At 43.0% G+C, this 27,798-nt stretch overlaps 1 protein-coding gene and 1 long non-coding RNA gene across 2 annotated transcripts; one reads left to right on the top strand and one right to left on the bottom strand.

The window, feature by feature from the left end:
- Positions 1 to 118: 118 nt before the first annotated feature.
- LOC124983810 (uncharacterized) lies at positions 119 to 13,925 on the bottom strand. Its single transcript, XR_007108499.1, has 3 exons — positions 13,716 to 13,925; positions 615 to 1,370; positions 119 to 252 (listed from the first exon to the last, which is right to left on the bottom strand). It is a non-coding gene; the product is annotated as an uncharacterized LOC124983810 (long non-coding RNA).
- Positions 13,426 to 26,368, top strand: C1rl (complement C1r subcomponent like). Its single transcript, XM_047551403.1, is given in 8 exon segments — positions 13,426 to 13,493; positions 13,911 to 13,928; positions 13,997 to 14,084; positions 14,086 to 14,214; positions 19,830 to 20,019; positions 21,415 to 21,540; positions 21,686 to 21,760; positions 24,223 to 26,368. Coding segments are annotated over 8 exon segments (1,467 nt in total). The 3' UTR covers positions 24,996 to 26,368.
- The last annotated feature ends 1,430 nt before the right edge of the window (positions 26,369 to 27,798 follow it).

The raw sequence follows: 27,798 nt of genomic DNA, 5'->3' as shown, positions 1-27,798 counted from the left end.
AGTATGATTGGCAAAGATTTTCTCCCACTCTGTAGGCTCTTTCTTTGCATTGCTGATAGTTTCCTTTGCTGAGAGAAAGCTTTTTAGTTTGAATCTATCCCAGTTATTAATTCTTGCTTTTATTTCTTGTGCTATGGGAGTCCTGTTGAGGAAGTCTGGTCCTAAGCCGACATGTTGAAGCTCTGGACCTACTTTTTCTTCTATAAGATGCAAGGTCTCTGGTCTGATTCTCAAATAGGGCTTATTAAACTCCTGGGGGAAACAAAAGGGAAATGGAACAGAGTAATATACAAGTGCAGCTTCACCCATGAACCCATTGTCAAAGGAAGGGGTGTGCAGGATAGAACAGAACTGCTCTGCTGTTAGCACGCCAAGGACATGGGCCATGTGTTTAAAGACTTTGCTGCAGCAAGATGAAAGTCCACACAAAGCCCAAGAGGTTTTGAAACAGGCCAAATTTGCCCCACCCCAACATCTTAAGAGGAGCTTCTTCTGCTGAAAGAAGGAAGATGGAGCGGCTGCAACCCACCACCTGACAGGCACCAAAGAAGATGGGAGCAAAGAGGGCCCTGCCCCAGCCTAACTCCAGCTAACTGATGAGTCTGTGACTCTACCTTTTCCACCTTCTGTCTCGCGAACCTGCAGCTGCCTCCTCTCCTTTAAAATTCTGCTGATTTTCAGGGATTTCAGAGATGAAAACTTTGAAATGATTAAATTTCTTCTTTCTTCTTTCAAACTTGACTTTGGATAAAATCTTTTTGCCTACCAATTTGACTCTAAGTATTTCTGGAACAGTGAGCACTAATGGCCTAGTCTCTTTCTTCCCTAAGCAAAATTTTGTGCTGCCCAGTAAATTTAGAACTAGACTCTACAGCCTCAGAACTTGTTAATTTGGGCAATCTGCTGGTGTGGGACCTCATGGGATTATCAGGATGCACAATTGCCATTAATTCCCCTAGATTAAAAAGGCATTCTGCCTAGGGTTTTTTGTTGTTGTTTTTGGTTTGGGTTTTTGTTGTTTGTTTTTCATCATCGTTGGTTTTTTTGTTTTGTTTTATTTTGTTTTTGGTACTAGGTATGGAACCCAGGGGTGCTTTACCACTGAGTTACATCTATTTTTTATTTTGAGACATGGTCTCACCAAGTTGCTGAAGATCTTGCTGAATTACCAAGGCTGGCCTTGAACTTTCAATCCTCCTACTTGCCAAGTGGTTGGGGTTACATTGCACTACCACACTGGGCTGGCTGGGGCTTCTCTTTGTTATCTTCTGCTCTCTTCCCAAAGTCCCACCTCCTCTCAGGTTTGGCCTCCGGAGGGTCACACTTTGATCTGTCCAGTCCTGCTACTGGATGAGAATGGATGCAGGGCCCTAAAGGTAGAAAACAAGAGGTCAGAGTCCTGCCAAATACTCTGGGTTCAGCTTAATGCATCTGCAATACAAACAGATCTAGCAAAAATAACATCTTGATAAATGTACTAAAATAAGGTCTGCTTCTGTGACAGTCAATTTCCAAGATGGCCTCCAATGACCCCCTCCTGGAATTCCAGTCCTTGTGTTGTCTCCTCCCACATTACATCAGGGTTGGGCCAAGTGACCAACAGAATAGGCAGAAATGATATTATGTCACTTGTTACTTGCAAGGTTAGATTATAAAAGACATCTTGGCCTCTGCCTTGCTTTTTCCATCTTAAGTCACTTTTTTTTTTTTTTTTTTTTTTTTTTTTTTTTTGGTACCAGGGACTAAACCCAGGGGCACTTTATCACTGAGCTACATCCCCAGCCCTTTCCATATTTTATTTTGAGACAGGGTCTTCCTAAAATGCATAGGCCTCACTAAGTTGTTGGGGCTGATCCCAAACTTCGGATCTTCCTGCCTCAGTCTCTCAAGTTGCTGAGATTACAGACGTGTGCCACCAGCCCCTTCTTGGGTCACTCTTGAGAATATTCAAGTGTCCTATGAAGAGGGCCTTGTGGCAAGGAACTGAGGTCTCCTGCCACAGTCATGGGGAGGCAGAACCTAGACTGCCCCGGTCAAGTCATCAGATGACTGTAGCCCTGGTCACCCCTTGATTGAAACCTTGTGAGAGACCCTGAGCCAAAAGCACCCTTCTAGCCACTTCTGGATTCCTGATGCTCAGAAACTGTGTGAAATAATACCCATTTGCTGTTTTAAACTGCTCAGTGTAGGGGAGATTTGTTACACAAAAACAGATAACTAATACATAGCCTCAACCTTGAATTTCATCACAAGTAAATTTCTCCTGGGACCATAGCTTCAATGTTTCCCAAGCCGGCAAAAAACTGGGGGATGACTTGAGGCAACAAAAACATGTCCAGTCACAAAAAGATATGACTCTACTCAGTGTTCACAGGCCTCCCATCCTAGCTAGAAGCTGAGATACCATGTTACCACTCAGTACAGAGGCTCACATCTCAGCATCAGCCCCTCCACACATCTAAAGAGAAGGAAGGTCAGAGACAGGCAGCTGTTCTCTTTCCTTCCTCTGTAAGCTCCTCCTGCCTAAGTACTATCTGAGAAGCCATTTCTTCCCTAGGTAACTGTTCAGGGGAATATCTGGCATCTCAGGTGGTACCCACTTTGTGCCAGGGGGTCACCTTGTGCAGGGGCCATCAGATGTAGCCAAATCTGAGCCAGGTGCTATGGCACATGCCTGCAATCCCAGCAGCTCAAAAGACTGAGGCAGAAGGATTGTGAGTTCAAAGCCAGCCTCAACAACTTAGCCAGGACCTAAGCAACTCAGCAAGACCCTGTCTCTAAATAAATATAAAAAAGGTTGGGGCTGTGGCTCAGTGGTTAAGTGCTGCTGGGTCCAATCCCTGGTACCAAAAAACAAACAAACAAAAATGATATAGCCAAATCTGATGCCTGGAAGGATTCCAGGGAAAGTGTGTACAGACATTGTCCTATTGTGCTCTCCCAGACAGTACAGGCAGCCCCTCAATTTGCCAAATGAAAACATCCAGGAGAAGCAGAGCACCCACCAGTCCCAGATATACTACCTGCCAAAAGCTCTATCACTAGATGATAGACCCCTAGTGAAGGCCAGCTGGGCCCTCTAAGGGGCAGAATCCTTCCATTCACAGGGTAGCTTTCTCCAACAAAAGGTGAAGGACTTAACAGTGAAGAGCAAGATCACATGGTGATGACCAGAACTCTCACTAAGGAACAGCAAATGGAGCAGGGCTACGCTCAGAATCTCTGCCTCCAATGCCAACCCTAGCTCCCAGACACACCTGTCTACCACCTACTTCTCCTCTATCAACAAGAACTCCAAAACCTGGTGCATACTTCCCTGCTCTGCCCCACCCCAGACACAGGTGGTCCTAATGTGCCAGGAACTGTGCTCAGTCCTGGGGATGGTGCAAATTGCAGGACAAAGTCCCTCCCTCAAGGAACTCATGGTCCTGTGGGAAAGACAGACAAATGGACAGGTGGTTATCAAGTATCAAGAAATGTACAGGTGGCACATGCCTGTAATCCCAGCGACTTGGGAGGCTGAGGTAGGAGGATCACAAGTTCAAAGCCAGCCTCTGCAAAGGTGAGGTGCTAAGCAACTCAGTGAGAACCTGTCTCTAAATAAAATATAAAATACGACTGGGGACGTGACTCAGTGGTTGAGTGCCCCTGAGTTCAATCCCTGGTATCCCCACCTCACACCAAAAAAACAAAAGAGAGATGCACAGGGAAAGTAAACGATCCTGAGTCAAGGAGACACATGTGGAGAGAAGTAAAAATAATGGCTGGCATCTGTGACATGATTACCATGTACCAGGTACTTACTCCTCTCAAGAACCCCATCACATATCACTGTTCCATTTTACAGATAAGAACGAAGAATTTCAGTAACTTATGAAGGTTATACATCAAATAAAAAGGAAATCTGGGTTTGGACTCAAGCAGATTGGGGCTGACCTAACCCTGGTTTTCTCATCCTTGGCACTATTGACATGTTGAACCAAATCATTTTGGGTAGGAGGTAATGCCTTGTAAACTGCAGGATGCTAGGCACAGTCCCTAGTCTCTGTCCACTAGATGGCAGTAGCATCTACCACTTGTAAAATACAAAAACAAAAATCTGTAGATATTGTCAAATATCTCTTGGGGAGCAAAATTGCTCCTAGGGGAGCACCACTGACCTAACCATTTTGCTCTTTGGTCTCTCTAAGCAAGAAATGATATTATTTATTATTGTTGTTGTTGTTGTTATTAATTTATTATTGTTGTTTGTCAAAAGCCAGGCACTGTCCTAAACAATGTTGGTTATTAACTCATTTAATCCTCACAACAACCATCTGATGTGGACACCATCATTCTCTGTTCCACAGAGGAGGATGTTTAGTGGCACACAGAAATTATATAAATTGGCTGTGGTCCCACAGCTTCTAAGTGGTAGTGCCTAGCTAGCTTTGAGCTTGGTGAATGTGGCATAGAAGCCCACCCATTTTACAACTATGCTATACTGGTTTTTTGTCTCTGATGACTGAAGAACATGGGATTTAGCTGGGCACCGTGATGCATGCCTATAATCCCCGTGACTCAGGAGGTTGAGGCAGAAGGATCACAAGATCGAGGCCAGCCTCAACAACTTAGCAAGAACCTGTGTTTATAAAAAATAAAAAGGACCAGGGATGTAGCTCAGTGGCAAAGCACCCCTTGGTTCAATCTCCAGTCCAAAATATAGAACAAGGTATTGGCCAGGGGGGTCATGTGTGCAAATGTGAGACACATTCAATGTGTCTGGAGCACACATGTGTGGCACAACAGTGCAGATGTGGCTAGAAAGACAAATACAGCCTGGTTACCAAGGAGTAAACTACACGATCCACACGTAGCTCAGGCTGCATGTTGTGGTTGTGGATTGGAAGATAGAGTCATTGAAAATTTTTCAGCTTGTGAAGGGCGTGATTGATGAATACTATGGACAGGTAGGAAGGGTGGGCTTGACACTCCTTTGGGTTCATTTACCTCCTGCCTGAATGTCCATAACCTATGGAAGTTAAAGTCCTAATTTATAAACCTGAGATGACATGGCGGTGGGAGAGAATGCAAACAAAACCCACATCTAATTGGGGTCATCCCTGTCCCCTAAATCCCTGCCCTGCCTACATCCATACTGGCCATTCAAGACAGAAGCCCAGGCTCCCAGTTCAGCCCACTCAGGCTGCTTATCCTACTGCTGTTTTGTATCTCCCTTCCCATGTGGTGCTGGGCATAGAAGTCCCACCATGTCTTGTCCCTGGGCAAGGTATCTGAAGACAGGACAGCTGTGGAAAGGAATAGCTGTTGTTGCCTCTGTCGCCCAGGGTCTCGTGGTTGATTGGATTCCAAGAGAGCAGATTCTTTAAATAAAGACTGCAGAAAAAAATCCCTGGCCAGAACACAACATTCCTCTGCTGGGCCCTTCCCTTGCAAGACAGCAGGTGGCAGCACCAACAAAATTGTCAAAACCAAAAACCCAAATTTCCAGTATGCTTATGCACTTCCTGCCTTTACACGCATGTATTCTTTCTACTCACCCTCCCCTGCCCGACCTCTGCCCTCTGCTCCTCTTCAGTCAATGAGAAACAAAATTGAATGGACCCAGATGCAAGCTTAGAAGGTGTGAGGACTGGAGGCAGGGGGAAGAACATCACTTTGTCTTTAAACCTGGTCCCTGGAATACATTGTCCTTGTTCACTCAGTCCCCCAAGGCTGAAAGAATCCACAAAAAGCCAGGTATAGTGGCACATGCCTGCCTGTAATCCCAGCTATTTGGGAGACTGTTAGGAGAATCTCAAGTTCAAAGCCATCCTGGGCCCTTGAACCCTGTCTTGAAATAAAATAAAGGAGAAAGACTGAGTATGTAATTCAGGGGTTAAGCCTGTAGCATGAAGCATATATGAGACCCTGGGTTCAATTCCCAGTACCACAAGGGAAGAAGAAAGAATGGACGATCCCCACTAGAGCAAGGAAAAGATGAAAAGGATCCACATCTGGCCTAACCTTAAATTCAAGGACTAAAAGTCCCTCATTAAGAGAGAAGAATGGAGGAACTTTAGATTATGTTGAAGGAAATGGGGGGGGGGGTTTGAAAAATCGTGGAGCAAGACAGACATCATTACCCTGTGTACATGTATGATTACACGAATGGTACGAATCTATATTGTGTACTGTGATGGGCTGACAGATCTGGCTCCATGAGAATGTTATAGGCCAGACTCTAAGGGAAATGACTAAACAGACTCCATTTTGATCTGAGACTCCATGTTATGTAGGAAATAAGCTTCTCCCATGGGAACACCCCGCCTCTGTGCCCATCATCAGTTACTTGGTGTGACATGTTGAATAATACACAATGACAACTCCTATTTAGTAAAGAATTGCTCTCTTTTGATTCCTATTGCTCCTAAATAATGTACCATGTGAACAGTGATTGTGTGGATGTTAGTAACCATTCTTTAGTTTGTACCTAGGTAAGGGTCATTTTGACCCACTTCTCCCTTTGTTGATGATCCCATGATGTTAGTTTGTAATTTTGAATCATAGCAACAGACACTTATGATTGATGTGATTTTTGGTATAACAACCCCTACAACCCTGTGGTCGGGGTTGTTCTCCCAATAGCCATTTTTTTGGGGCATTGTGTGAGACAGTCAGCTGGCCAGCTTAATAAAGACTCTCAAATTTGGACTTCTCAGTGGTGATCAGTCTGTTCTTAAGTTGCGCCCCATAACATGTACAACCATAGAAACAAAATTATGTACCCCATTTGTGTACAATGAATCAAAATACAGTCTGTAAAACATAAATAAATAAATAATTTTAAAATATATATATATCTGTATTAAAGATGCCCCCAAGATGGGCATGGTGGTCCATGCCTATAATCCCAGTGGTTCAGGAAACTGAGGCAGGAGGATCACAGATTTGAAGCCAGCCTTGGCAATTTAGCAAGGCTCTAAGCAATTTAGTGAGAGCCTATCTCAAAAATAAATAAATAAAAAGGACTGGGGAGGTAGCTCAGTGGTAAAACACCCCTGGGTTCAATCCCTGGTACTAAAAAAAAAAAAAAAAAAAAACTGTCCCCAGAGTCAGTCTCACACTCAAGTCAGTCTCAAAATCTGTGATTTCATCCTTCTAATCCTCTCTGGCTTAGAAGGGATGATCCAGTCACACTTATAATTTTAAATCCATTTATTTCATAACTATTAAAGTGACTTAATAACATTACAGAAATTTCACTAAACATCATTTAAATTATCCATGACCCTGTGTTCTAATATGACAGTTATTTTAGAATTTTCTCATGGATGTTATCTATAGTTGTAAATACAGTGTACTTGCAAATTGTAGCTTGCTTCCTTTACTTAGTTAGTTTACAGGAATCCCAATCCTTTTACCTACATTTGAGGGCCTTAAAATAGACCAGATGTGACTTGTACTCTCTAGGGGCTCACATTTGGATAAGGGAATGAGAGCCAAAGTGAATGATTGACACATTAGAATAAGGTGACCTACTGTCCTGGTTTGCCTGGGATTGAAAGGCCCATGTTTCATGAAACCCCAACCCAATCAGGATGATTTCTAATAGGTCACTCTATTAGAAACAAGTTCCCCCAAATTAAACTAGTTCAGAGTTCACAAGTCCACTTTAATTTATATAATGTCCTTTTAGCTATACCTTTTTGCTTCTCCCCACCTCATGTTTGCCCTAGGGTAATTGTTTTCAAATTTTATAGTCTTTAAAATTATTGCGAACCCAGAAGAGCATTTGCTTATGTAAGCTATTTCTATTAATATTCAATATATTCAAAATTAAAATAGAAAGCCAGACACTGTGGCACATGCCAGTATTCCCAAAGATGTGGAAGTCTGAGGCAGGAGGATCATAAGTTCAAGGTCAGTCTCCGCAACTTAGTGAGGCCCTAAGAAACACAGTGAGGCCCTATCTCAATATAGAAAATTAAAAGGGCTAAGGATGTGGCTCAGTGGTAAAGCAACCCTGGATTCAATCCCCAGTACCAAAAGAAAACAAAAGAAAAGAAATTAAAAATAAAATTTTAAAACACAAATACACAAAACACACATTCCAATAGTTAACAGGGGATATCATCACAGATCGTGTAGCCTCTGGTATGCTCCACTTTATAATCATGAGAGAATGAGAGAAAAAAGCAAATAGCATCTTGGAACTTTTATAAAATCATTTTGACCTAACAGACCCACTGAAAAGATATTAAGACCTCCCCACCCCAGGGCTTCCCAGACGGTGCAGAGATCCATTGCTCTGCAGAGAACCATCTACCAGGAATTAAGTATACATCCTTAACTTTCCAGTCTTTTTTTTTAAATATATATATTTTTAGTTGTATATGGACACAATGCCTTTACCTTATTTATTTTTATGTGGTGCTGAGGATCAAATCCAGTGCCTCACACATGCTAGGCAAGCGCTTTACCACTGAACTACAACTCCAGCCCCAACTTTCCCATCTCGAGATTCATATTTGTACCACTACAGGTAACATGAAGGACACTTGTAACCATCTGAGTTCACCCCCCGCAATCCTTTATGCTGTAGTTTCCATATATTAATTTTTATTTATCATTTATTTATTTGGTACCAGGGATCAAACCCAGTGGCCCAAGCTCTCTTTTATATTTTATTTAGAAACAGGGTCTCACTGAGTTGCTTGGGGCCTAGATAAGTTGCTGAGGCTGGTTTTGAACTTGTGATCCTCCTGTCTCAGCCTCCTGAGCCACTAGGATTAACAGCATGAGCCACCATTCCTGACACATCTATACATTTATAAACCCCACAATTCAGGGTAATAATTTTTGCCTTAAGGGTTTTAAGTATTTAAAAAACATTAAGAAGTAAAATGTGTCAGACACACCATGGAGCCCGGGGACCTGCTTGGGGTAGAGACTGTCCTTGTCGCCAGGTGGGATGCAGGTCTGCTCCAGCCCCTCAGTGTGTGCAGGCTCAGCTTAGCCCATCGTAGACAGAGGAACCAAATGGTGCTCATTTCAGAGCACGGGTGTGGCCATGCTTGACAAATATCTTAACTTCCTTATGAAATTAAAATGTAAAAAAAATATATAATTCTCTTGTAACGCAATCATTATCAGATATGATTGGGACAGAAGTGGGTTGACTTTTTGCAAATGTGACTAAAGTGGGAAAAAACACACCATAGACATTTTATTTTAATGGGGAGCACCTACATGTTCATGTCTTTGCCAGCCTTTTGATGTCAGGCCAAAGCTTTTCTAACTGACAAGAGTCATTCTAAAAAAAAGAAGGAAAATGTATTTTACCTTTACCTACAAATTTACGACTTACTCTGTTCCAGTCTATGGCTCTGTTCTTCCATTCAACCTCATTTCCTCCTGCCTGAAGAACTTTATTCAGCACCCCTCATAGTGTAGGTTTGCTGCTAACGAAATCCATGGATTTATTTCATCTTCATATTGGAGAAATATTTTCACTGGAACAGAAACTCAGCTGACTTTTTCTCTTTCAGCATTTTAATGATGTTATTCCACTATCTCCTAGTCTGCATTGTTGTTGATGACAAGACAGTGACATTGAAAATATTGTTCTCTGTTATGTCGTGTCCTTTTCCTCTGACAGCTTTCAAGATATTTTCTTTATCTTTGTTTTTTGCAGTGTGACTATGATATGCCAATGTGTGCTTTTTTATTTTCTACTTTCAACTCTGCTTTAGGGTTATTAAGCTTCTTGAGTCTGAAAATAAATATCTCTTACCAAAATGAGAAAAAGATCTGTCACTGTTTCTTTGAATATTTCTTCTGCATCATTCTCTCTTTCTCTCTCTCCTGAAATTCCAAGAACACTTGTTTGAGGATTTTTTTTTAATATTGTCTAACAGTTTCCTGAACTTCTGCTCATTTTAAGAATATTTTTCTCTCTTCTTCAGATGGGATCAAGTCTTCATGTTCAATGACTCTTCCTTCTCCCATCTCCATTCTTCTGTTATGTGTGTGTGTGTGTGCATGTGTGTGTGTGTGTGTATTGAACCCAGTGCCCTGTGTATGCTAGGCAAGTGCTCTATCACTGAGCCACTTCCCCAGTCCCATTCTTCTATTAAGTTCCTCCAATGAATTATTTTATTTCATATATTTAATCCTTTAATTCTCAAATTTAAATTTGGTTATTAAATTTTATTTCTCTGCTTATGTTTCCTATTTTTCCTTAGTATGAATATATTTTTCTTTGCATCTTTATGTACTAAAATCCTTGTGCACTGACTCCACCTTGGTCCTTTGGAGGATGGTCTCTCTTAATTGTCTTTTTTCATAAGTACGATTTGTTTTTCCTCTTTCTTTGCATTTTGAGTAATTTTGTATTGTATCCTGAACGTGCTACATCTTAGTCCATTTTCTCTTGTTACAACAAAATACCTGAGACTGGGTAATTAATAAAGAAAATGTATGTATTTCTAACAGTTCTGGATGTGGGAAGTACAAGACCATGGTGCCAGCACCTGCTTGGCCACCAGCAAGGGCTTTCTTAGGAATCATATCATAGCAGAAGGCATCACATCAAGAGACAGAGCAAATATGCTAGCTCAGGTCTCTTCGTCTGTTAATGCCACAAATGCCAACATGGGGGCCCCATGCTCTTGATCTCATTAATCCTAATTAGCTCCCAAAGGCCCCAACCTCCAAATACCATTAATCTATGACTTTAGGGATTAAGTTTCCAGCATATAAACTTTTAGGGTCCACATTCCAGCTATAACATGGTGATTGATAGATTATAAAAACTATGGATTTTGTGATGTTCATGAAAAGAGTAATGTGGGGGGGGGGGGTTGAGTAGGCTGTTAACTGGGTTTACCTTAAACTACAAACTGTCTTGAGATGAGCAATAGCTCAAATGTAAGTTCAGATCTTTTCAGTCTTAGCTAGGCTCACTGGAGTCTGTTCCATGCATGCATTCTTTAGAGAAGTAAAGGTAGAAATATCTGATACATTCAAGCTGCTTCCAGCCTGGTTATTAGCCAAGCATCAGGCAATGAGAGGAAATTCACTTTTAGAGGTTGGAGCTCAAGGGAGTGGCTCAGAGGCTCAATGCTGTAGCCTTCACAGTCTATCCAGCAACTACCTGTGGCCCTAGACTAAACAAGGTGAGCAAAAGCCGCTCATGATGAAATTAAGGAAAGAGCCCTAGTTCTCCCTTAGTCCTGCTCCCTCCCCACAGCTCCAAAACCTACATCATCAACTTCTCATCTTCCCCATCTCCCCACTCCCAGACATGGACAAGTGTGCAATTCCACAAGCCAGCCCTGAAAAGCCTGTGTCTGCATCTATGCCCATAATTACTTGGGTAGCCATTCCACTTCTCCTGCTCAGGCTAGAAACTGTAGAGCTGAGGGGGAAGCCTTGGTGCAGGGGAGGTGGTGCTGAAAACGGGAAGGGAGCACAGCCGCACAGCCCCCACCACCAGCTATACACAGTTGTCAGGCTCCTTCTCCAGGCCCAAGTTCCTGGAGGCTTTGTCCCCTAGACCCCAACACTCTAGAGTCACACCACTTAAGTGAGAACAAAGAAGACCCTCATATCCTGGTGTCAGATTCCCTCAAACAGATACCAAGACATCAGCCCCCAGAATGCCCCAGACTCCAGCTATAGGTGTCTCACTGTCTCTTCATTCTGTTGGCTTCCTGTCCTCTTTCCACCCAGACTCCACCCAGCACTTTAACCCCTGTCCATGAAGGGGCAGCAAATATCCTGGTTTGCCCAGAACTTGCTGTTTTAAAACTGAAAACCCCATGTCCCAGGAAATCCCTCAGTCACATGCACATCAGACTAGTGGGTACTCCTATCTGCTCTGGAGTCTCCTTTAAAGGCCTTTCCCCTCCACTCCTCCAGAACATCTCCAAGGAAGTCTTCTCAGACTGGTTAACCCAGGTATTCCAGTTCCCACCCCTCTTGGAATAGCTCAGAAACAGAGGATAGTTCTGTCCCTCACTGACTGTCAGGGTTGGAATAAGAGAGTGAGTAGGGGTGGACTGACCCAGTCCTGAGCTGAGCCACCACTGGTTTCTTCCCAACAGATGGGTTGTGGGATTGGTATCCTTGGGCACCCCATGGAAGCATCTCTGGTTCTCCAGGTGCTCTATGGGATCCTAAGAGTTAGATGAGAGGGTGGGTTTCAGTGCACTCGGGGAAAGGAAGAAATCCCAGCCAGAAGGGCCCATCCCCAAAGGATGAATTTGGGAGATCATCCCCAGGTGTGTTTGGGGTTTGGACATGGCACACAGGGTAGAGCAGATCTCTAGACTTTGTCTGGGACATCAGGTGTGTCCTGACCATCTCTGCCATCCCCTCATAGCTATAGACTGTGACTCTTCCAACCTTTTTTAATCTGGAAAAACCAAAGATACCCCGTTGGGGTCTATAACTTGCTGCCTTTGTGAAAAGTCAAGTTACTACAAGCAAAATGGAAGAAATAGTAGATTCCTCTCAGACAAGTGTGTGTCTAGACCTTCCACACCTACCTTGACAAGGGCTTCCTGACCCACTATCAAGCCATGAGTGAGAGTCCTTCCTGGGGGTGTAGTCAGGGAGCCTCTGACCCCAACTGTGGCCCCTGGTATCTGCCTAAGGAATTATGAGTGACAGCCTAGCTGATCCCTGGGGATGTGGGGTACCTAGGCTGGACTATGGCCCTGACCATAGTAGACAAGGAACATGCAAAGTTAATGGGAGGGATTTAAAAGACTATCTAAGCCAGGCAGCACACACCTGTAATTCCAGGACTCAAGAGGCTAAGGCAGGAGGATCCCAAGTTCAAGGTCAGCCTCAGTAGTTTAGCAAGACACTGTCTCAAAATGAAAATAAAAAGGGCTGGGGATGTAGTTCACTGATTGAGAACATCTTAGTACCAAAAAATAAATTAAATAAAAGACTATGTAAGTGAGTGACCCCAATCCATCTTTGGTGAAAAGGGAGAAGAAGAGAAGGTTCAAGTTCATGAGTCACAAATTCTTCAAGATTAGGGCTGGTAATTTAAGTGAGTGAGAAGGATAGGGAGGGAGAGAGATGACTGGTCAACGGTTCAAGCCATCATATCACATGTGATACACACACAGTAAAAATTAGTTTTTAACTTGTACAAAAATTGAACAAAAGAGTCAAGAGGTGGTGCTCCCCACTCTGATCCCTGAAGGCCAGCATGGTTTTGGAGATTGTTTTTCCCAGTTGTTCTGGGTGAGCTATTCTTGATTTGGACAGCAGGTGGCACTCAACCCAGAGAATTAGAAAAGGAACTAGTTTAGTTGCTCAACTCATTTCCAGTAATTTCTCCCTCCTCCCCACAGGCCCCACAGAGCTTTATGCAGCCCCACTTCCTGTTCCCTGGCCTGGGCCAAGTCCTCTAGCAGGTTCCAGATGTCTGGTCCCAGAGTTGGGGAGTATCTCTGGAGAAGTCCTCCCTCCACAAGCTGCCCAGGCAAGATGTGAGTGTGCCCCGGGGAGAGGCCTGGAAGAGATAAAGGGTGTGGAGAGGGCGAGGTAGGACACACACCCAGCATATGTGCACTCACCCTCTGCACGCACTCACAGAGCAGTTAGTCCAGAAGGAGCTGGAATTTGCTTATGGTCTCTAGCAGCCTTCTTCCCTGGAGCTGGCCAGGTTTAACGCTCTGAACAGGAAACATTTAAATGTCCCTCTATTGTACCTTATTGCTGCCTCAGATCCAGGCAGAAGGCAGCCTTCCAGTGCAGACGAGACTCAAGGAGAGCAACAATGGCAGTGTCCTCAGCGGGTGCAAAACTCTGAGTTCTGAGGCTCAGGCTGAATGGGAGACTTTAGGGACTGGTTGAGGAAAGGGAGTAGACAGGAAGTGATCAGGCCTCAAGGGCAGAGGCCACAGCTGCTGGCCCCTGCTTTTGCCTGGCCTCTTTATTCCTTCTTGTCACTTGTCCCTAACCTTCATATATCCACAGCCTCAGGCCACAGCTGTGTGGTCTCATCTTGCCCCACACAGGGCTCTGTGCTCTTGGCCCAGTGACACCCCCAGAAGCTGACATCCTCTGGGTACTGGAAGCTGGAAGCCGTATCTCAAAGGCCAAGAGAGCAGCACTGACATCAAGGCTCCAGGGGGCTTTGCTGTAAGGCTGGTCTTCCAGCACTTGGACCTGGAGCCATCCTCAGACTGCAAAGGGGACTCTATCACAGTGAGCTGGGGGAGAGGGCCTACAGGGACCCTGGGGTGGATCTGCCCTGAATCACCCATCTAGAGGGGGCGGGGATGAAGAGCAGTCAGGAAGGTGGCAGTCTGCCCAAAACATGGCTTCCCACCAATATCTCTGTCCTTGGCTACCATCTGAGTCCCGCAGAGCAAAAGAGAAAGTGGCAGGACAGGCCCTGCATTTTAAATACTTACAAAGGGACACATAGATATTGTAACTCTAGAGTAAAAGGTCAGGGACTCACACATTAGGTATTGTTGAATACCTGGGAAAAGTTTGCCTTGGCAAAGATACCACAAGACTTCTTAGGGCAAAGGCATTATTCAGAATAAGGTCATTTTTAGAACAATACTTTACATTGTCTTTTGGTTTAAATTTTGTTTATATCAAAATAAGACATGCACATATTTTTTTTTAAAAGCAGGGTCTTTCAAGGCTTCTATTGAGAAATAGCAGTCTGAGGTCCTCTCCTCTCACCCTTAAATGCTGCTCCCCAGGAGCAATCATTTCCAGTTCATGTAGCTGTTTCATATATGTAAATAATGCTTATTCTTAATCTGTTATGCATTTTTCATTTTGGTCTCTTATTCACTTTTCAATTTTAGTCTATTATTCATTTTCATTATTTCTCATTTTCATTTTCCATTAATTCCAGCCATATAAAATGAGGACTAGTTTTATCTTTCTTAGACTTTCACCATCTACATTTCCCTTGCCCCATGTTCCCAGTTTATCAATGTTATCATTTTTAGTTGAATCTATATTTTTTATTTGCATTGTTATGACTATTAAATATTCACATTTGTGCACATGATATTCAGTAATTATATTTCCTTCTCCAACTTTTGGGTTTCTCAGGAATCAGTAAGGACATGGAGTTCTTTGGGGGTGGAAGTTGTTTGATTTTGTTTCAATTTTTAGTTTACTTAGTTCTCCCTGTAACTAATTTCTTCCAAATTCTTATCCAGGAATGTACAACTTTTCTCAAAATACTCCAACACAAAGTTCAGTCTTGTTTTTGTTGTTAGCAGCAGCATCCTTCCTTAAGATATCTTGATAGTTTATTCCACAGCCTGAATTCTTTGCTCTCTCTCCTTTTCCACATTCTAAGTGGAATTCTCCCTCTCACCTGTCTTGTGCTGTACCTGAAATCCCATGTCTTTCTGGGGTTTTGTTGTTGTTTGTTTTTTTGCTCCCTCACTTTGGAGGAGCACATTCTCCAATAGCTTCCTTAGAAAGAATATCTTCACGGAAATTTTAAAGGATCTTAACATGTCCCTAAATATCTTAGCTCTACCCTCATGGTGGATAGTTTATCTGCACATAACATTTCAGATTGCAAGCTCCTTTGTTTCAGAATTTTGATGAAATTGTCTTCTATCTCTACTACTATTAAGAAGTCTGAGGCCATTATCATTCCTGATCTTTCATTTTTTCTACCTAGAACTTTTTAATTATTACCAATATTCTGAACTTTTATTATGATGTGCCACACTAAGGGTGTTTTTTTTTACTATGCATATTTCTTTTAATCTAGAGATTTATTTATTTATTTATTTATTCATTCATTCATTCTTTTATTTATTTGTTTTTGGTACTGGGGATTGAATCCAAGGATATTTTACCACTGAGCTACATCCCCAGTCCTTTTTATTTTTATTTTGAGACAGGGTCTTGATAAATTGCTGAGGCTGGTTTAAACATTGTGATACTTGGGGCTGGGGAGATAGCTCAGTTGGTAGAGTGCTTGCCTTGTAAGCACAAGGCCCAGGGTTTGATCCCCAGCACCGCAAAATTAAAAAAAAAAATAAAACATTGTGATACTCCTTGTGATACTCCTGCCTCAGTCTCCGGAATCGCTAGTATTACAGGTGTTTACTGGAATTACTGGTTCTCCAGACTATTTTAATCTATTTCATCAATGCTAGGAATATGCATTATTTATTTTTAAATTTTTAGATGTCTGCTTTATTGTCTCTTTCTGAAACTGCTATAATTCAACTGTTGTATGTTCGTGACTGAGTCTCTAGTTTTATTATCTCTTCTATTCTATTTTCCATCTCTTCATCTTTTTGTTTCTCTTTCTGGGAGATTTCCTAATTTTTCTTTTTTCTATGCTGGGTACTGAACCAAGGGCCTCACACATGCTAGGCAAGTGCTTTACCCTCATCTCAAATTTCTTCGTCTTTAAATTCCAAACTTTTGTCTGGGTTCAGTGGTGTACACCTATAATCCCAGCAATTTGGGAGGCTGAAGCAGGAGAATTGCAAGTTCAAGGCCAGCCTCAGCAACTTAGTGAGACCCTGTCTCAAAATAAAAAGTAAAAAGGGCTGGGGATGTGCCTCGCTAGTAAAGTGCCTCTTGGTTCAATCCCCAATACCAAAAATAAATAAATAATAAATCCCAAACATTTTCTTGTACTAACATATTTCACTTCTAAGGATTTATTCTTACTTTTTTTTTTTTTTATTTCTTTAGTTGTTGATGGGCCTTTATTTTATTTATTTACACGCAGTGCTGAGAATCAAACCCAGTGTCTCACACGTGCTAGGCAAACACTCTACCACTGAGCCACAACCCCAACCCCTGTTCTTATTTTCTAAACGTGCCTTTTATAAAATATGATTTCATAGATGCAATATCTACTCTTTTCCCTCTGTTGGGTTATTTTTCAGTGTTTCTTTTGCTCCCTGAATTATCTCTACTTCACCCGAATTTCTTTTTGCTATTTTCATCTGTTTTTCATCTTTCTCCTACAATGTCTGATAATACTTGGCTGTCCATTCACATTTGAATGAAGCACTAAAATGTTGATTTGAAGTTTTCTGTGGATAGTTAAACTTGTCAAATCATGGGTTTGAAAACAGGGTGTCTTATTACATTTTCACATATTACCACAGGCTGGGTAATTTGTAAACACTTGAAGTTTTTTTGACTCATAGTTCAGGAGACTGGGAAGTCTAAGATCATGACACTGACATCTGAAGATGGCAATGACTTTTATACTGTGTCATAATGTGGCAGAAGGGCAAGCAAGCATGTGAGAGACAGAAGAATTGGGCCGAATTCATCCTTTTTATTAGGAATCCACTCCCACAATAATGGCATAAATCCATTAATCACCTCTTAAAGTTCTTACCTCTTCTTAACACTATTACAATGGCAATTATGAGTATGAGTATGAGTTATGTTTTCAAACCCATGATTTGACAAGTTTTAACTATCCACAGAAAACTTCAAATCAACATTTTAGTGCTCATAATTCATAATTGAGTATGAGTCAACCTGATTTGGTGGTGCATGCCTATAATCCCAGCTACTCTGGAAGCTGGGGCAGAAGGATCACAAGTTAAAGGCCAGCCTGGGCAGTTTAGCCTGACCCTATCTCAAAATAAAAAATAAAAAGGACTGGGTATATAGCTCAGTGGCAGAGAATTTGTCTAGAATGTGTGAAAAACCTGGGGTTCAATCCCTACTACCACAAAAAAACTTTTTTTCAATACAAATTTGGATTAGACATTCAAACTATAGCATAGGGTTGCCAACAGAGTGACTTAGATGTGCTACTGGGGACCTCCCCAGCATGTAGAAGTATTTTCTCTGGGACAGTCAGCTTCTCCAGAGACTCCTACTCAAGGCTCCCAGAATTCTGGGCTCTCAGGTGAGAACAGGGTTTGGGAGAAGAGGACACTTCTCACTCTTTGATAGGCAGACTTTCCCTTAATCCCTGTTTTCCTTGCTGTCCTTCACCTGCTCTGTGTACTTAGGGACCCCAGGTTCAGGATTTCTGATTCAAGTTCATGTCTTCTGCCAGGGCAGGTTAGAGACAGTTGCCGAGATTCACAGGATGGATAAGAGGATCTGAGATCTTCCCTATCCCCAAGGGCCCTTCCCTATCCCCAAGGGCCCTTGGTTCCCCCAATTCCTGAAACTTTTCAGGATTCTGCCATGAGAATTTACTTAATTTATGTTAGCTTTCACCTTTCAAAGTTAGTTTGCTCCTTGTCTGTCTTCGTTCCATTGTCCAAAATGCTGCTGACACCTGTTACCTGCTGTCATCTCACACTTTTTTTTTTTTTTTTGGTGCCAGGGATTGAACCTAGGGGTGCTTAATCACTGAGCCACATCCCCGTCCCTTTTTACGTTTTATTTTGAAACAGGGTCTCACTAAGCTGCTTAAGACTCCACTAAATTGTTGAGGCTGGCTTTGAAGTTGTGATCCTCCTGCCTCAGCCTCCCAAGCCACTGGTTAACAGGTGTGCGTCATCACACCTGGCATCTCTCACTTTTTTGTCCTTGCTTATGTATACCATTTTATCTCTTTAATATCATCTTAGTAGGGTTTAAGATGGGAAAGGAAATAAATGCTTTTATTTAATGCTTCAGATTTAACAGGTCAGGACATTTTATTTGATTCGGCCCACGTCTGTTAAGTAGCTACCATGAGCCCTTTTCCACTTAAATAATGGAAAATTTTAAACCTGGCCTAAGTCTTCCCTTGTCATGGAGGGAGTTCAAGTTTGGGAACAGAATTCCTCTTTCCCAGTATAAGTCACACTCATCTCAAATACAGAATTCCACACACTATAATCTGCTCAATTTTTATCTGTCATTATCCTCAGTCAAACTGTGGGCTCCTTAGTAACAGATAGACTTTATTTATCATGTCTGTGGCCCCAGCACCTAGCATAGCATCTCACACATGGTACGTGACCAATAAATGTTTGTTGAAGGAATTAATGAAAGAATGAGTGAAATCTCACCCTGCATGTGGTTTCATTACACAGAATGAATTTTGAATGAGCAGGTATGTAGTGCCCTGCTCACCAATGCTCTTACTGTGGATACTGGAGAAACCACAGGATTTGGGGTGTTGGGGAATGGGAGCAGGGAGAACGAAAGCAAGTTAAGCATCAGCATCCAGCGTGCCCATGCTTTGCACATTTCGTGTCCCTAGGTTCCACACCTTGTGAGGGCTTCCATATACAGTTCACAGGGTAAGAAGAGGGATGTCCCCAGGAGAGGAAAACAAGAAAGGGCAGGCACCCCAGGGGCTCCATCTTGGCTGAGTATCTTATTGCTTCAATTGCTTCACAGATGTTGGCCATAGAAAGTTACTAGAAAAAGGGGAAGGCAACGGGATGGGGGGAGGGGAGAAGCTATATGGGAGGGGCTCTCTGATTCAAAGCACTGGTGCTAGAAGCACCATAGTGACCATCAGGGACTCAATGGTGAGCAAAACAGATATAGTCTCTGTCTTCTTAGAACTTGTAATCCTGTGACCATACAGGAACCCTGGTGTTCCCAAGGAGCTTCTTGAAAGAAGGAAAAAATGGTGAATTTTACAAGATAATGAAGGTAGGTCAAAGAAAGATTCTAATATGTAGTCATTCTGGAAGAAACTCTGGAAACCAATGATGACAACAACCTACTTGAGGAAGATTCCATCAAGTGTGGCCTCTGAGCTCTAGAGATGTACAGATCTTCTAAATGGGGCTGGAGTCATGCCCAACTGAGCCAGAGGTGACCCTATGACAACCAGTGATATAGACTCACCCCATACCTACCTGTTCTCTCACTCCTCCGCCTCTTCCTTTCAGATCTCAGCTAGTGGGATGGATCTGAGCCGGCTCTGTGGTAAACAGGGCTCCCCTCTGGCCAGCACCCCTGGTCAGAGGGAGTTTGTGTCTTCAGGGAGGAGATTGCGGCTGACTTTCCACGCACACACTTCCTCCAAAGACAAGACCATCTGTCTCCACAAGGGCTTTCTGACCCTTTTCCAAGCTGTGGGTGAGTGTCCCTCCTTGGGTGCAGGGAGTTAGCCTCTGTCCCCAGCCATGGTCATGGTATCTTGAAGGGACAAGTGGAAGCTTCACTGACAGCTGAGGATGGGGGCTTAGGGACATCTGGGCTGACCCCATCCTTGCCCCACCCTTGACCCTACTGGCAAGCAGCCTAATTAAGAGGAAACCATTTCTCAGCTCCAGCCGTAGTTTCCAGGCAGATTTACAGTCCCAGTATTTACAGATCAAGAGAAGCCAAAAAGAGTTTTAAATGAAATTCTAGATTTTCAAATGGTGACTCAGACTTTTTTTGAAAAATATAAATTAAAAGAAAAAAGGATAGTAGATGGTATGATAAAAAAAAAAGTACGTCTTCCTCTGATCTCTGGCCCTTAGTTCCTGGTCACCTTCTCCAGAAACACCCTGCTCTCTATTTCCTGGGTATACTTCCAAAGATATTCTATACATTTTGAAGATAAATTGTGTGTGTGTGTATGTGTTGCATACTATACACAATGTTCTAAACTTGTCATTTTTCACTTGCTATTATCTTAATGATCATCCCATATGCATACAGTTAGCTTTGACTCATTCCTTTTTAATGATCACATAATATCCCTTTGATTGATATGTCATAATGTATTTAATCAGTTTTCTGCTGAAAGATATTTTGCTGCCATGAACAGTGATGATGTTGATATCCTTGCATGTACATCTTTGTGTGCGTGTGTGAGAACATCTTTAGGGTAAAATCTTAGAAATTGAAATGGTAGGTCATAAAAGATTTGCATTTTTTAAAAAAATTTTTAGTGCCAATGGACCCTTATTTTTATTTATTTATATGTGCTGAGAATCGAACCCAGTGCCTCTCACACATGCTAGGCAAGTGCTCTCCTACTGAGCCACAACCCCAACCCGCATTTTTATTTTTGGTACTGTGAAATTCCCCTCCATAAAGGTTTTAATGATTTACACTCTCACTAACCGTATTTGGAAGTACTTGCCTTCCCCACACCCCACTTACTATAGTTATTTTCAAACTCTTTGCAAGTTGACAATCAAATCAGTAAAAACTAGCTCCAGTTTTTTTTTGTTTTTTTTTTTTGGGGGGGGGTGCGGGGTACTGGGTTGAACCCAGGTTTGCTCTTCCACTGAACCTTTTTATTTTTTATTTTGATACATGGTCTCACTAAGTTGCTAAGGCTGGCCTTGAACTTGCTATCCTTTGGCCTCAGCCTCTGGAGTTGCTGGGATTACAGGTGTGTGCCACAGCACCCAGCCTTCAAATATTTTTTAAAAAGCACTGTTCAGGTCAAATGAAATATAGCTATGGCCAGAATCAGCTCCTGAGTTGCCAGTTTACAAGTCTGTGTGAGGCCTAATGACAGCTATTTTCCTATAGTGGTGAGTTGCAGTCAGCCCATGAGCCCGGCCAGCAGGGACTCTGAATCTATTATTTCACCGGCAGCCAACTCCTACAAGATCCAGAGACACTGCCAGGAACCGTATTATCAGGCAGTGCCAGCAGGTGAGTCCCCACCTGCTGAAGAAGCAACTTCATTGCCTCACTCCTACCCCAAGACCTAAGGCCCTCTGAGCACCTAATCTGTTAGCCCGACACCATTCAGTTCTGAACCTGCTTCTTTGCCCCCAACCCCCATTTTGCTCTTCAGGGACACTCAGCTGCCCAGCCTGGAAGACCTGGCAGAATAGACAGGATGGGGAGGAGATTCCTCAGTGTGTGCCTGGTGAGTAGCTAGCTACCTGCCCAGTGCTGTTCTCATGGCCACTCCCAAACAAGCCTCAGCTGTAACTGGGACCTGTGAGACACGGGGGGTAAAAGAAAAGCCTCAGGTGGAAAGGGGAGATGAGAGTGGGTGAGCGTGGTGGTGCAAGCCTGTAATCCCAGCACCTCAGGAGGTTGAGACTGGAGGACCACAAGTTTGAAGCCAGCCTCAGCAATTTAGCGAGATCCTGTCTCAAAATAAAAAAATAAAAAGGGCTAGGGATATGGCTCAGTAGTTAAGTGCCCCCAGGTTCAGTCCCCGGTACCACAAAAAAGGCAGGGAAGTGGTGAAAGCAGAAGGCAAGGAGGAAAAAGGAAATTAGGAAGGCCCAGAAAAGAAGAAGCAAGGAGCTTGTCCCTTATTCTTTAAGGGTCAAAGTATGTCTGAGAAAAGAAAAGCACAAGAGAATAATCAGGTGGGAAAATGAAGGAGGAAGGACAGGAAAGTTAAAATAAAACTCTTTGTATGTTTAGTGTATTTTAAAGATACAGGCAGGTTTTCTGACTGCCCCCCAAAATCTTCCTGTCTAGGTGCCACACTGTGGTGTGTGTGTGTGTGTGTGTGTGTGTGTGTGTGTGTGTTGGGAAGGGTGCCAAGGATGAAGCCCCGGGCCTCACACATGCTAGGCAGTACTCTACCACTAAGCTATGCCCCAGTCCTCTACCTTTTTTTTTTTTTTTTAAACTGAGACAGAATTCACCATTTTAACCACTTTGAAGCGTGCAATTCAGTAGACTTAGTGTATTCACAATGTTGTAAAAACATTACCACTAATTCCAGAACATTTCCATCATCCTCCATCTGAAAAACCCAGTACCTATCACTCTCTTTTCCTCCATCCCCTGGAAGCTACTTATCTACTTTCTGTCTCTGTGGATTTGTCTATTCTGAACTTCTCGTACAAATGGAATCACACAATGTGTCTGGCTTCTCTCCCTTAGTATTATGTTTTCAAGGTTCATCTGTGTTATAATATGTATAATACATAGCGGTACTTCATTTTTTGTTGGGGGGCAGGTACTGGGGGTTGATCTCAGGGGCTCTCGACCACTGAGCCACATCCCCAGCCCTATTTTGTATTTTATTTAGAGAGAGGGTCTCACTGAGTTGCTTAGTGCCTGGCTTTTTATTGAGGCTGGCTTTGAACTCCAGATCCTCCTGCCTCAGCCTCCCAAGCTGCTGCGATTATAGGCATGTGCCACCACGCCTGACCCTCAGTCTTTTTATAGTTAAATAATATCCCTTTGTACTTATATGCCACATTTTGTTTATCCATTTATCAATTGATGGGCATGTGGGTTGTTTTCACTTTTATTTTTAATTTTTTTTGCAGTTGTAGATGAACAACATGCCTTTATTTGTTTATTTTTATGAGGTACTAAGGATCAAACCCAGTGCTTCACACGTGCTAGGCAAGCACTCTGCCATGAGCTATAGCCCCAACACCTTGTTTTCACTTTTGCCTATTATGAATAATACTAATATGGATGAGTATTTGTGCACAAGTTTTTGTATATATTTCCAAATCTCTTGAGTATATACCCAGGAGTGAAGTTGTGGGATCATATGATAATTCTATCTTTAACTTTTTGGGGAACCACCAAACTGTTTCCATAGCAGCTGCCACATTTTACATCTCACTGGCAATATAAAGGTTCAAATCCATCACTTGTATTCACTTTTTTTTTTTTTTTCCAGTACTGGTGATAGAACCCAGGGGTGATTTACTACTGAGCCACATCCCCAGCCCTTTTTATTTTGTATTTTGAGACAGTGTCTTGCTAAGTTGCTCAGGGTCTTACTAAGTTGCTGAGGCTGGCCTTGAACTTGTGATCCTCCTGCCTCAGCTTTCTGAGTTGCTGGGATTACAGGTGTGCGCCACTATACCTGGCCATATTTTCCAATCAAAGCATTACCTTTCCAACCCAGTAGGATGCACAGAAAACCACAGGGAAAGTCCCAAGTTTCCTACTCTGGGAGTGGGTTGGAGGACAGTAATGCACAGTTCCAAATTAGGATATGACACTGAAAATGGGCAACAGGTACTAAAGGTAAACTCTGCTTGTACCATGATGTGGCTCAAGGATGGTTCCTCCAAGAGTCTAGAGGAATGGCTTAAAGATGGCCAAGGAGGCCCCACAGAGCCAGCCCCAAATGTGCTCATCCAGGTTCCCCACCTCTCAGTCCACTGTCCTGAGTCCCATGAAGGTTACGTGCCCAGTAGTGTCAGAGTTGATTCACTGCTTCCATCAGTCCTTATGGTCTATGCTCGTGGGTCTGTACCAGCATAAGGTCCTGACCCAATGCAGGGCCATACCTGGGGCCTTCTTCATGCATCCACCGCAGCATTCACAGAAGCAGCGCTTTAATCCATGTGTTTGGTTTCAGTGCTGATTGTTCCCTCCTCCCTCTCTCTCTCCCAGTCTGTGGACAGCCAGTCACCCCCATTACCCAGAACCCAAAGACCCTGGGTTCTTCCAGAGCTAAGCTGGGCAACTTCCCCTGGCAAGCCTTCACCAGCATCTATGGACGTGGGGGCGGGGCCCTACTGGGAGACAGATGGATCCTTACTGCTGCCCACACCATCCAGCCTAAGGACAGCATCTACCTCAGGAAGAACCAGAGCGTGAATGTGTTCCTGGGCCACACAGACATAGCTGAGATGCTGAAAGTGGGAAACTACCCTGTCCGCCATGTCTTTGTGCACCCAGAGTATAACCAGAGTGAGTCCCACAACTTCAATGGGGACATCGCCCTTCTGGAGCTTGAGCACAGCATCCCTCTGGGCCCCAATCTCCTCCCAGTCTGTCTGCCTGACAATGAGAGCCTCTACCTCAATGGCTTGTGGGGCTATGTCAGTGGGTTTGGTGTGGAGATGGGCTGGTTAACTGAGGAGCTGAAATACTCAAGGCTGCCTGTAGCTCCGAGGGAGGCCTGTGAGGCCTGGCTCCGGGAGAGGCACCGGACTGAGGTGTTTTCTGACAACATGTTCTGTGTTGGGGATAAGATGCAAACGAACGGTGTCTGCCAAGGGGACAGTGGTAGTGTCTATGTGGTATGGGATGATCACACCCATCGCTGGGTGGCCACAGGCATTGTATCCTGGGGCATTGGGTGTGGCAAGGGATATGGCTTTTACACCAAAGTGCTCAACTACGTGGACTGGATCAAAGGAGTGATGGACAGCAAGGACTGACCCTGGAGCACCTGAGCAGTGACCAATCAGCTCTGTGGAGGCTGCAGTCAAGAGAGGGTTGGGAATGAGGACCGAGTCCTGGAGGGAGGAGCAGGTAACCCCTATTTAAGTCATCAATGCAGTCAACCATGTGGGAGAGAAATCCTTTCCCATCAATATACACCATCCCAAAAAGTAAGTGGCATCCCACCTCCCCCTTCTCCTCACCCTCTACCTTCCTGCATGTTTGCGCCAGGGAAGCAAGCCCTGTACATCTCTCAACCCTCATCTGACATGAAGCATCCCCTTCCCATGCTTAATTTGTAGACGCAGCCTCTCACATGTGGAATCACATGTGGAAGAGTCACCATCTCACCCCTATTCAGAGGAGTATGGAGGAAAGGGCCTAAATTGCATTTTGTGAGATTGCAAGTTCAAAGCCAGCCTCAGCAACTTAGCAAGGCCCTAAGCAACTCAGTGAGACCCTGTCTCTAAATAAAATGTAAAAAGGGGCTAGGGATGTGGCTCAGTGGTTAAGCACTCCTGGGTTCGATCCCTGGTACCCAGTCTTCCCCCCCAAAAAATTGCATTTTGTTCCTGAAATAGTCCAAAAACCCTTTAATTGACCTTCGACTATTCAAGCTATGGGCTTTACCACCTACCACAATTCTTAGATGCAATTATCATAACAGCTCCTTTTTGTTTGAAGTCTTCTCTATGTCAGGCTTCACTTGTTATTTCGCTTAGTCCTCACACTATGTTTGCAAAGAATGTGCTATTATCCACATCCTACAAATGAGGAAGCTGAGGCTCAGGGAGCTATGGTGACTTGTACAAGTCCCACAGCTGGTGTTTGGCTGCAGAGGCTGTTCTCCTCCTAGTATGCCAAGATAATTCTCAGTCCTCAAGACGCACCACAGGAACCTCTCTGTTCTGGTCCCTATATCCTCAGAGATTCCTCCTCCCTGAGAGGTCTTGCTTCTGTGCAGGTGGCATCACCTGCTCACACTTTCCTCCTGCCTTGTCCCATGCAGACCCCTAGGTGAGCCTGGCACTGGACTGGAAATTCCTGAAGACAGCCTGGTTGGTGTCCCTGTCATCCTGAGGGTACAGCTACCCTGAGAAGACCAACTCTTTAATTTTTAGTAATAATTTGGGATGCTTTATAGTGGAATACAAAAATAAAATACAATTATTCAGTGGAAATATAAAATGCATAACATAAAACAGAGAACAAATTTGTTAATGTTGCAGGTCAAGTTCCCATTTGGTCAAAGGTTAAATTTAGCCTTGCAAAACAGCAGGGTTCAAAGTTGTACATACATGTGGTTACTTCTGTTCTATTTTATAAACCTACAGGCAGTACAAAACACAATAAAAATATTCTCAGGTGATCATGGTGTCCCATGCCTTTAATCCAAACTACTCAAAGAGACTGATAGGAGGCTAAGTACCTCAGGTTCAATCCCTAATACTGAGAAGAAAAAAAAAACTCAAAATATGAAACAGAGCTGTTTTAGGTGATATGATTTTGGCTGTTTGGTTCTCCCCCCATTCTCTATTGGCTAAATTTTATTAGTGAGCAAGTATTATTTTTGTTTATTTTCTTTATTTACTGTTTTTTAAATTTTTATTAAAAATGATATTAGAGCTGGGGTTGTGACTCAGGTATAGAGTGCTTGCCTAGCATGTATGAGGCACTGGATTCAATTGCTAGTACCACATAAAAAAGTAAATAAACAAATAAAATAAAGGCATTCTGTCCATCTACAACTACAAAACATTTTCTAGAAAATGATATGAGTTTCTTCCTACCATGGCAAAAATAGATATCTATATCCATGTGGGTATGTCTAGATCTGTATCTATTTATATCTGTAAATGTAGATTTAGGTCTATGTCTAGCTCCAAATCTATAGATATAAAACTATATCTAAAGATGGTGCAGATGATCCAAATCTAGAGAAATAGATGATGAGATATAGAAATATAAACACAGCAAAGAAAGAAACTTTTTTGTGGGGCACAGTGACACATGCCTGTAATCCCAGAGACAGGGGAGGCTGAGGCAGGAGGATCACAATTCCAGGCCAGCCTCAGTGACTTAGTGAGACTCTGTCTCAGGGTGAAATATTAAAAAGGCTGGGGATGTAACTCAGTGATAAGTGTCCCAGTACCAAAAAAAAAAAAAAAAAAAAAAAAAAAGCTCTTTTCCTTTCTTTTCACCCCTGAGCGGATGCGCTAGTTGTCCGCATAATAAAGTCTCTTGCCTGAGAAAAAAAAAAAAAAAAAAAGGAAAAAGAAACTTATTTCCCCTAGAACCAAATCTTAAAAGGAATGAACAGTATAACAATATCTTCCATTCCAGTTTTAAATAAGTGCAGGAGCAATCTTCATATGGCTCTTTCTTCTATTCTTGTTATATGGCAAAGGCATAACAAAAACATGTAAGAAATGGTTATTTTGAACAGGTGGGCAGAGTGGAGGTGGGGCCTAAGTGAATAAGATCCAGGTTTGTCACTTTACAGTCATGTTGCGTGACAGAACAGAGCTCAGAACCCCTAGGATGTTACATGGCACCAAGGCAGAAATCAGAATTCCTAGGATGGACGAGAGAACTTCAGCTAAGATAACCTTCTTGTATTGTCCCCTCCTTACCTGTTCCCTCTGCCCCCATTATGAACATGTAACACACACATTGTTGTGAGGATACTAATGTGCACTTACCTGGATAAAATTCCCCTTTCTTCTCATGTTCTGATCTGGACCATCTCCTCCCCTATCTTTTGTTTTTCCTGACCCTACAAGCCTATGGATCATGTCA

This window comes from Sciurus carolinensis, chromosome 4, assembly GCF_902686445.1.
Source record: "Sciurus carolinensis chromosome 4, mSciCar1.2, whole genome shotgun sequence".
NCBI lineage: Eukaryota > Metazoa > Chordata > Mammalia > Rodentia > Sciuridae > Sciurus > Sciurus carolinensis.
This window is presented reverse-complemented; position numbering and strand designations above follow the sequence as displayed.